We start from the raw sequence: 11,067 nt of genomic DNA, 5'->3' as shown, positions 1-11,067 counted from the left end.
TAAATAAAAAACAAACTTCTGAATCTGTAAAATTGTGGTTAAATTCAAAACCTTGTGACACTAGCATAAGAAAGGACGACTAATTGGCACAAACCTTTTATCAAAACATTACCAAAACTGTGCTTTTATGTCAACAATATTAGTATTTGTACAGCACTTAATTTACAATGTTGGTTTTTCTTAAATACCTAAGTGGTAAATACATTTTTGAGGTCAAATAAAACTATAGGAATTTCAATTTGAATTATTTTACTATAGTTCGGCCGCTTAGAAAGCGAGCTCCTCCAGCATTGGTTTAGCATTAGCGCGCAGGTCGTTTTCTAAGCAGCCGAACTATAGCCAAACATATTTTAAAACTCCACTTGATTTGATATGATAAAAACAGTATGTTATGTATTTTTGTAACCAATAAAAATTGTCTTATGAAAACTAAGTTGTTGGTATCTTTGAATGAGAATGGACAAAAGAATTAACATGTAACAGTCAACAACATTTTATTTAAAAATCACAGTAGAATCACAACAGATTGATTAAAGCTTGTTCTGATAGTTATTAAATGATAAGTCTCCATTAGACTAGGTGGTTTTGGAGTTGGTGTTGTCAAACTGAATAAGGCCGTAGCTACCGGTCAAAAGCCAGTTCTTGTCCTTAGCTGAAACAGGTTCATACAACCTGGGTTCCAAACCTACAAACAGAGTAATTAAATAAGTTTTTTTTGTAGTTTCTACTTTTTCTCATCGATTGGTAAAGAACAATAGTTTGGTAGAGGATTAAATTAGAAATAAATTCATAAGGGAAAACGAGCGGATCGTATTTCTCTAGCTCTAAATTAGAGCTTGGAAAATTTGCTTTGATATCAGCTGTTGTAGAAAATAACGAATTTCTGTTCAAAGTGATAAAAATACTTGTTTTACCCGCTATCAGATCTGCCTTGGCGGTGCGCAGGGCTACAATTGGAGCAGGGTTGAAGCCTCTCAGAGCCGCATGAAACGAAGTTGTGTACTTCCAGTTGATATCTCCGAGCAACTTGCGATAGTTGAGATCCCCCTTGAAAATGATGATGCTGCTCTCGGCCAACATACTGTGCAGCTTGGGGTCTTGCTCCTTCATCTCGTTGTAAGAAAAGGGCAAAGTCCAAAAACAATCACTGTGGACCGTCCATTTTCCTAAAAACAAACCCATAAATTATAGCTATAGGAAAGTTCTCAATCCATTGAACAAAATTGTATTTGTAAAAATACAATGACAACCCTCATACGAATTATAAGCAAATCAGTATTGACATTTAAAACAAGTGACTACAGCTTGGGCAATTAAAACCTTTTCTTTTGAAGAAGCTTATTTGAGGTGGGGGAGAAAATGTAATATCAACTGTTGGTTATTGATACAAATCTATCTTTAAAGTGCATTAAAATCAAGTTTTTCATTAGAGACTGAGGATGTAATACCTTCAACTAACTTCGACTAGGTTATGAAAAGGGACTAGGCTTTTGGGATTTTTGTGAGGATAGCAGGCTTACCTGAATGGGAAAGCTTGAAGAAATCGTCATCTAACTCATACCTTTAATTGAAAATGCTACAAGTGACAGTAAAATACCATAATGTTTTGTTTGTGCATAGTGTAAAGGTTTGTGTTTATTTTGACAATTTTGTCTCTCTATTCTTACAAAAAATCCTAAAACTTGTTAATAGTACATAAATTTAAAGCATGATTGGTGTGATGGTATACGTAAGAACAAGTAACAAACGATTTAATTTAGAATTCCATGACATACCATTTTCCAAATAGTCATGCCAGCGAGCTGCCAACTGTTGGCAGGCAGGAGTGTGGTTGGAAAGTCTCTCTATCACCTGGTGAAAGTCTTTCTCCATCACATCAGAGATAAACCACGGGATAGCTTTGCAATGGAACCTCACCCTCTCTGCATTGTACATAGAAGTCAAATAGTCGGCGAGACATAAGTCTGTCATCACCTCCACACCGGTGTTGTCAAATACAATGTCTGCAAAGAAACTTATCATTGATTGTTTTAATTTACAAAATATACACACATTTTGAACTAGTGTAATGCTACAGAAAGGGTCAAAATACTACACAGAGTGTCTAGTTAATTACCATTTTAAATTTCAAGACTAATTCCAGATTTTTCAAGACTAGTTTTTTTTACATTTAACGATATGTCACATTTAGTGTTTTAAAATGTATTGATTCTCGCTTCTTGATACCGATACCAATTTTCAAAGTTCAACAAAATTTTCTAAATAATTTGGTAATACTACACCAACCCCTGTCTTTATGACGATTAAGATAATAGGGCGTTTTTCAAGTTAAGAAAACAATTCAGCAATACAAAATTCTAACTAGCCAATTTGTTTTTTTTTATCATGAAAATCTTCCGCTCCCGTGTAGACATCATTATCATCTCCCGCAGTTACGTGATTGTCGTTTTGTGCAATCGCAGCAAAACCGTGAAAATTCCCAACTTTAACATCAAAATAAAGACTAAATCCCGACTTTTCAAGACCATTTTGAAATTAAATACTAATTTCCGACTTTCCCGTTTTTCCTGACTATTAGACATAGATCAGTTATCAAAATCGTAACGCACCATGATTTTATAAATTTGCCGCACAGATAACAAATCAGATGTGCTCGCGCTACAAACAATGATGAATGATGACAAACTGGCAATATGTAATATTTTTTGGGATAAATACTAAATACTTATTCTTAGTCACATCGTGTAGAGGTTATCTCTACAGGGGCTATGGTTACCATCACCGAGCGTGGGAGCAAAAATGCCGAGATTCTTAGAAAGTGGTGATTAATCTGAACAGCTCTCAAAGCAAGGTCGGTTTAAAACAAACTGTAATATTTAACGATCAAAGTGGATAATCCGATTATCGGTTAATGCGATTGCGAGGTCGATTAAGAGAGGGTCTACTGTAATATGGTTGCGTCATTCATCCTTTAATAAACACAAGTATAATATACAAAGCTAAGAGGTGACACAAATTCAACCTCTGTTACTTCCAGCCTCAAAAATCAAATGGTTTTAGTCAAATGGTTTTAGTATTAACATAAGTCACATATTGTAACCATGTTACCCTAAATAAGACAATATTTGTTTTGTTCCTTTTAAGTAAAACCTTTTTTAACAGGTTAGTGTCCTCTTTTAAACCTACATTTGCCCATGCATGTGGGCCTCGGGACCGTGCTTAGACCGTACCAAGCAAAGCAACAGGGGGTTAGGGGTTCCAAAATGGTACTGTTGATAATAAATTCACCAAGAATGAAAATAATTTGGATGACCAAGAGTAATACAAACCTATAATAAGATTTTTCGATTTTGACACCTCGGTCCAAACAGCTTGAGAATCATCAGAGAGAATAAAGTCATTCAACTCATCAACTGCCTTGAGAGGGTTGGCTTGAACTTCAACACGGTTTCCACAAGACAATGAAAGATCAGCTTTGTTAGACCACAGAGAGAGCTGGAAGAAAATAAACACAATGAACTATGGAAATGGATTGTCATGACTAATGAATCAAAACTATAACCAGAGGACTAGGCTTAAAAGTGACCATGGGATTTTATCATAGCTGGAACAGCTTATTGTGCAATTGAAACTATGACCTTATTCTTAGTCTATACCATAATTTTAAGTACTGTATCTAATCAAATGATGTAATGTTATTCAAGATAAGGTGGAGAGGAATGGAATTCCATGTATGTATTTGAATTTAAGAAATATTTTGATGGGTCCTTGCTTTATTTGAATAAAGACTTAGAATTTGACTTTGAAATGGCAGATGTTTGGAGAAAGAGGAAATGTGGATTAATGTGAGAAAATAGAGGGACCTAGTTAACACCAAACCTTGGGGATGGAATTTGATAAAGAAATGTATGTGTGTAATTCAATTTGAGAAAACTGTGACTTCTCAGAGAAATACATTTTAATGACTATTCTCTAGTACGTGGAATGACCGGTGTCAAGTTCATTAAGCATTCACTTTATAAATCAACATCTCGCCCATTAAAATATGGCGCAGCATATTTGAACTTTTGAGTTTAAATGACAGGGGTTGATAAGTGGTATTATATTAGGACTTAAATAATCCAATAAACAGCAAATCAATTAAATTAGGCTACTATTTTTTCAATATCACTTGAAATTAAAGGCAGCACATTAAGGCAATCACTCACCTTAAGAATGCGTTGGAAAGTTAAGTATTCAATCTCAGAACTTTGATGGTGATTTTCAAATAGATTCAACAAGAAAGATGCAAGGACTTCCATGGAAGTGAGCGCTTCTTCTATTGCTTCTGTCTTTTGTTGATGGAAGGGATCATAGTTACCAAGCGTTTTGCTGGAAAAAATCATTTGTAACAGAAGGTAAGCAATAATTAAGAGTGCTTAATCTTTAACATATTACACCTAAAATATAATTATTTTAAGCTATCCGTGAAAAAATCCTATTAGTGGGTATAATTCCGCAGAGAACCTCCTATATGTTATTAAAGGAAATATTAGTTCGATATTTAAATCATATTGGATATAATTTTCACTCGATAAAAATTGATTGTATGTATTGAATATGAATGTATTAAGCCATAACATCTTTTTAGGAAGAGTCTGCCACATTGGGCTGCGGTGTTTAAGTTGGATTAGTTTAGTTCAGTTAAGCTTTGTTTAATTTATGATAAGGACACATTACTTATAAAAACAATGCTGTGAAATTTGTAAAAAGGACAATTTTACAAAGACGTCACTTTGTATTCATGTTTTCTTTCATAGTATAGCCACAGAAAAAGATATATTAAGATGGTTTAGACATTTGAGAAGTGATAATTCTCAGGACAAAATAGTTGATGGTTATAAAAAGAAGTAGAAATAGAAGAAGACCTAAAAGAAGGTTGATTAGACGGAGTGTATAGAAATGTGGAGAAGGAGATAGCATACGGTGCTGAACAATCATGTGTATGATTCACAAAATAGTGGGAATTTATGCAGAGTTCAATTTGGCAGGTTTTAAGTAATATACAATGTTTATCATAGTACGATCGAGTAGCGATGCCGAGTGTGATAGACGATAGGTTGATGAGTCACAAGTTATGCATTTTGGTGTTGACAGAGTGTCAGACACACTGGTATACTATGCACCACTTGCAACATTGCTGAAGAACCAAATGGATGTCAGCTATAATAGTCTGGATTCTTTGCTGTGTTACAAAATAAAAATTCCATGCATAAATCATACTACCTTAAACATATAAATACATGGTTATAAAGTAAATCGACTTACAGTAAAATACAAAATCAGATAAATTATATGAGGATATTTGTATAACAGCACTTCAATTCTATCAATGAAACAACTTCAATTTGTTGGACTAATTTGACAACAAATGTTTAATATAAACGGTTCTGCTGATCTTGTGCATTACCTCAAGAGGAAAGCTTCTTTAATTCTTCGGTACAAGTAACACTCGGCATACAGCCATTCTGTGCTATACCAAGTGACTGGAGATCCATTCTTCTTCTTCTTGTCTAAGTATTTGTTATAAATAGCAGCGTCAACACCTTGGACCACGTTGATAAAGCAGTTGTCAGTAGTCATGTCGTGTTTCAAAATCAATAAATAGTTGAGCACATTCTCCACATCTTCTTTACCTTGCTAAAAATATATTAAGGGTTTGTGTGAAAATATATCTCTTATTGGATAAAATTTGATCCAATCAATATGTCTCGACACTTTCATACCAGAGATTATTCTAGAATTATATTTTTGCTATGTTTTCTTAGTTTTCCTTAATCTTTAGAACACAAAGTTTTAAATCCCTAAACACCAAGTTTATGGTGCATGGACACACACAGCAAGGAAAAATAAAAATTGGAAAAATGTCTGTTTAGTTTATCTCTATTGTGGATTGGTGTAAAATTTTAAATGTACTATATGAGTGAAATAAATGTGATTGTAAAGATTGTTCTTGATCTGAAATCAAATGTCCAAATGCATAATCATACAAGTCAGGTCAGTGGTTCCCAATATGGCTTGTGGCCCAATTGGGTGGATTGTGGCGAGAGATCAAACAATGAACATATTTTTCAACTCATGAACATTATGTCACTGCAAACTTTTGTTTTGTAGAAGTATCCCTAAAAGCTGTTTGATTTGAAACAACATATTTGAGGGACAGGGTTTCCACTTGTAAATAAAATAGTATACTTAACCTTCACAAGTCATCATTATTTAAGGTTCCTAAAATACAGTAAGTGTTTTGGACATATTGAGAAAATTTCTTCTTATAGAAAAATTATTAGCGTGGTAAAGCCCCGTTCACACGGGGCGAGTTTACAAGCTACACGCCGGCTTTTTTACACGCAGCTAGTAAAATAGCTCAGTGTGAACGACGTACTCGCTCAAAAGCTGCTTGTAAAAAAGCTCTGGAAAAAGTTGACGCTGCCGCTACTTTACACGCCAACTCGCCAGCTTTTGAGCGAGTAGGCGTGTAAAGTAGCCCAGTGTGAACACAGTTGCTTGTGCTTGTGCGCTTGTTACTCAAAGATGTTGGAGGATTCGGTTCAAGCCAGCTACTGAGCGAGTGGAAAAAGCATCGTGTGAACGACTACAAGCGCACTCGCCGACTCGCCGGCGTCTTTCCACACGTCTGCGAGTTGGCGAGTGGACAAGCTCCGTGTGAACGAATACAAGCACACTCGCCAACTCGCCGGCTTCTTACACGCTGGCGAGTAGCTTGTAAACTCGCACCGTGTGAACGAGGCTTAAATAACCCTAAGATGAAAGTGGATGGCCATATGGTACCATTAAGTTTGGGAACAGCTGCTTTTGTATCAAACAGAAACAATCTATCAGATAGGTTAAAAATTTATAACTTTTAATTAACATAACTTAAATCATAGATAAAACATACTCCCTTAGTAGATTTCTCATCCTCATGGAACAGCTGAAGACAATTTTATTGTTAGTTCATGTACGGTTTATGTAGAGGTCGTGTTTTGTTTACAATTTGTTTCCCGTTATTACAGCCATTTAAAACCTCGTTTAACCAAATAATACGATCTAATCATAAACAATAACTTGTCCCCTAGTTATATAACCAAACAGTAAAGCAGAAATCAAGAAATTAACCCTAAAATAATTGAAACAAAGTTTCATCGACACTAGCGCCTTTGTGTCACGTACATGAACTAGACACGAAAAACGTGCTTCAAAATTTACAATGGGATGAAAAGTCTACTTGTGTTGGTTAGTCTATGCTTAAATTTATCAGTTGTCAACATACCTCTCCATATTGAGCTGAGATCACATCTCTTTCATTTGACAAGCCATCAATAACTTTTTGTAAAATTACTGGCCATCTATCTTTAGCAGTGATGTAGGCAAAACTCCTAGAATAAGAATTAGAATTTAAAAAAAAAACATTTTGTTCAATTGTAGACAAACTATTTGCAGTTGGCGATTGATTTTCCTTTCAATCTTAAAGTCAATATTTTTTTAACGATTTGAAACCTCGGACAAATGAAAGCTCGGACAGTTGATTTAACCGAATGTTATTATTATTTAAACCATCCTCGGACAAATGAAAACTCGGACAACTGATATTTTAATATAGGGAAATATTTTAATAAACTCGGACAGTTGATTTAGGTATCTAAATATTATTAGTTATTTATCAAACCGAAACAAATGAAACTCGGACAACTGATTCCTCCAATATCGGACAACTGAAAACTCGGACAAATGAACCTCACCCGTTTTTGCTAAGTTGTTATAAGTTAGCTGGGGGAAATTTGTAGCCTATGTGTGTGTATATGAATGTACCTGCCGTAATTCATGAGGTAGGCCTACCATAGTTATATGGCCTGTTTAAAAGGTATTTTTACAGGTGTTTAACTGTTTTGTTGTTGTGTAAACATTTAAATTGTTGGAGTAGCAAATTGTAGTATTTTGAGACAGTATGTTGTAGTGTACTGCTGAATTTAGAGTCTATGTTAGGGTAGATCGTGTTTGCTTTGCTTTGTGTCTTGTATGTTCTTGTGTGCGGACTGGTGTTAACCCTTTGAGTGCCAACGTCCGGGGAACCGGACGTTTTTAAAACGAGCCAAAAGTGCCGACGTCCGGCCGACCGGACGTTTTTAGAACGAGCCAAAAGTGCCAACGTCCGGCTGACCGGACGTTTCGTAATGATCGAACAGTTGTCATAACAACCGAATGGATACTCAGATTCTTTTAACCCATATATTAACATTGAGTCGAAAGTTACTAGATGCGATACATCGATTTTCATTGGTTGAAATATCGAAAATTCGATTTTTACGAAATTTTAACCTAAAAATCGCCAGATCGCGCTCGGAATTTTTAGCGCGACCTTCGGGAAAAATCATCGGCATTTTTTGAGCGTTACTTTTATTTCTCGCCTGGCACTCTAAGGGTTAATTTTGCGGAGTAAATTAACGTTTCTAGGATATACACTGAAGTGATGCTAAGGCGGATGAAGTGTGGTTGTCACGTGATGTCTTCTTCTTTCTCTTCTCTCGCTCGCACTTATCGGAGGGAAAAAAACTGGCAGCGTTCCTGGTGGGAGGGCACTACCGATATCGATCACCAAATTTTGGCTGGCAACATATTTTAACCAACTTGTGTTCTTCCTAGAGGGTCTGTATTCATTGGTGATAGTTACCTCTTGTATTTAGAACTGAGAGCAACATCCCATGGAGTTTCTATGTCTTGAACTGATGCAAAAGCTGCACACGATGGTTGCTTGCTGAAAACAAAATGAAACACTTAATCCAAGAAAATCTAGACAAGGAGTTATATTTCTATATCTTAACCAAACTGCAACATTCTCTTTTAAAATAGGCCATAAACTTTATCAATAAATACCATTAAAATAAATAAGAATCATTTAAACCATGTCCAAAGATTAAATCAAACCTTCTCATTTTACTGATGTTCTAATCTAGCCTAGGCCTATAGGCCTAACTTTATTAATGTTTTTTTACTTCTGAGAGAATGGCTACTGGCAAGGCATACATTAAGTTATCTAACCTGCCACCAGTCCCACCTAACTTAATTGTAGGCCCATTTACTTCGGCAACATGTGTTCATGATTTGTGGGTGTGCTGGGAATCAACCCATTTCTCTTGCACAGAAGTCTGAGACGCTAACCACTAGGTTAGAAACGAAACACGCCTCTAACTTAAGTTCATTTTGTAATTTTACATCACGCAGGCCTAGTATAATCAATAGCTTGTCAAAGCTACTTCTAAGGCATATTTTACTTACAAGAATTCTAGTCAACTGTTAGTATTTATAATTACCAAACTTTAGGTAGGGGGGCTATCTAAGTTATGCCTAGTTAATCCAACTAGGTATATTTAATCTACTTGGATGATATTAAATAGGCCCAAGAAGACACAAAACAAAATCAATTGTTCATACCTCATTTTGAAGTTAATAATAGGCCAATCACTTTCAATTTTCAAAATATGGAATGGAATGTTAATCTTTATTATCTTTATTACAGTCGAATCAACCCTGTGGTACAAACAAGTAAAGTAACACTGAAATCAAGCAGGCTAGTATTTGGCCTATTTTCTATCATAAGAATCAGGCCTAAGAATCAAAACTTACCAAACATTACAGATTATAAAAAACTGCAATGTTTTACAAATTCAACCTATCCCTATCAAGGTCAAAGGTCAAAGGCTGATCCAAAATAAAATTATCATTCACCAACCAACTCTATTTTGAACTGCGAATGTTGTGGTTGTGGATCTAAATCTAAATGTTCCACGCATGAATAATAGAAACATGTTTCTAGTATTCGTGCGTGAAATGTTCTGAGTTCTGACATGATGATAAAATTATATTATGACGAACCGGAATAGAATAACATAACCTAAAACAAAACTCAGGGTCGCAAATCGCAAATAGCTAAAAAAAGTCCAAAAAGTCTCATTCAGAAAATACTCTTCTTTTTCTTCTTTCACTTGGGAACATTTCTGGTGCAGTTTAATAATTTGAATTTGTAGCTTAAATTAGCCATAGATTAAAAGTATTAAATTTGTAATATTGATCTGTTTGGGAATAATCTTTTAAATAAATTGATTTACCATACTCATAAATGATTTGTTTTGTTTTTGAGATTTTACTGAAATAATTTAAATTCAAGATGAAACACACAATAGAGTCAAATACCCCCGCTGCAGCAAACCTGCAAACTAAACGATTTTCCTGTGGACCTGTGGATTTTCAATTAAATCTATTTAAATAACAATTCAATTAAAATATTCTTCATTTATAATTTTGTTCAATAGTATCAACAAATATTGTCAATGTTTACAAAAAGAAATAAAAAGAAATGACAATAATCATATATATATAAACAATTATACTATTTTTTTTTAAATTTAAAGTAAATAATTGATTATGATTAATGTGTATGGAACGTAAATTCATCTTCTTATCAATTGATTTGATTTGTTATACTCATCGATTACTCTAAACAAATTACTCTAAAATCTGTGGTTTTCGAAAAAATTTGTTAGAGAGTATATGGGGCTAGTTTTACCAAACATTCCTTTAAGTTATTCTTTCATTTACTTAAGTTTTGTAACTATAGATAAAACATACTCCTCAAGTACTCCTCCTTAGGGAGTATGTTTAAATGTTTTATCTATGGTTTTGTTCACCAAGAAATGACCTTGGTAAATGAAACAAAAATTTTGTTCCCATATATTACGTTTTCTTTTTGAAAAATTCTAAATTGTGTGGTTCTACCGGTCTACCTATTTAATCTGGTGTTGTACCGGTGAACGTTGCTTACAAAATTTTGATTTTCTACTTGTTTCACATACATTACAGTCTCTAAAACTAAAATGTAGAGAGCATAAACCATCAGGATTTTTGTGGAAATAAATAAATGTTTAACAGATTTATCCCTTTTCAACTTAAACATAATTCTTAACGCTTTTTTTTGTTTCCGCAAGATTTTATCTAAATTTGTCTGAGTTGTTGCTCCGTAAATGGTTATTCCGT

At 34.4% G+C, this 11,067-nt stretch overlaps 1 protein-coding gene across 1 annotated transcript; it reads right to left on the bottom strand.

Annotated features, from left to right (window-relative positions):
* Positions 1–520: 520 nt before the first annotated feature.
* Positions 521–9,651, bottom strand: LOC129000146 (damage-control phosphatase ARMT1-like). Its single transcript, XM_054427075.1, has 9 exons — positions 9,469–9,651; positions 8,708–8,791; positions 7,310–7,415; positions 5,450–5,679; positions 4,209–4,371; positions 3,330–3,495; positions 1,776–2,003; positions 915–1,166; positions 521–685 (listed from the first exon to the last, which is right to left on the bottom strand). Exons 1-9 carry the CDS (start codon positions 9,471–9,473, stop codon positions 576–578), a joined length of 1,344 nt encoding a protein of 447 aa, XP_054283050.1. The 5' UTR covers positions 9,474–9,651; the 3' UTR covers positions 521–575.
* Positions 9,652–11,067: the final 1,416 nt, after the last annotated feature.

Source organism: Macrosteles quadrilineatus, unplaced genomic scaffold, assembly GCF_028750875.1.
Source record: "Macrosteles quadrilineatus isolate MER2022 unplaced genomic scaffold, UCM_ALF_1.0 Scaffold_8__2_contigs__length_117827958, whole genome shotgun sequence".
Lineage (NCBI taxonomy): Eukaryota > Metazoa > Arthropoda > Insecta > Hemiptera > Cicadellidae > Macrosteles > Macrosteles quadrilineatus.
Note: the sequence above shows the minus strand (reverse complement) of the source record. Positions and strands in the feature narration are given on the sequence as shown.

Bases quoted from the DNA above. Each gene is read 5' to 3' on its own strand.
- LOC129000146 (XM_054427075.1), bottom strand. The intron at 3,496-4,208 runs GTGAGTGATTGC...ATTTTCTTCCAG, and splicing joins CTTTCCAACGCATTCTTAAG to CTCTCTCTGTGGTCTAACAA. The intron at 1,167-1,775 runs GTATGTCATGGA...GTTTGTTTTTAG, and splicing joins GCATGACTATTTGGAAAATG to GAAAATGGACGGTCCACAGT.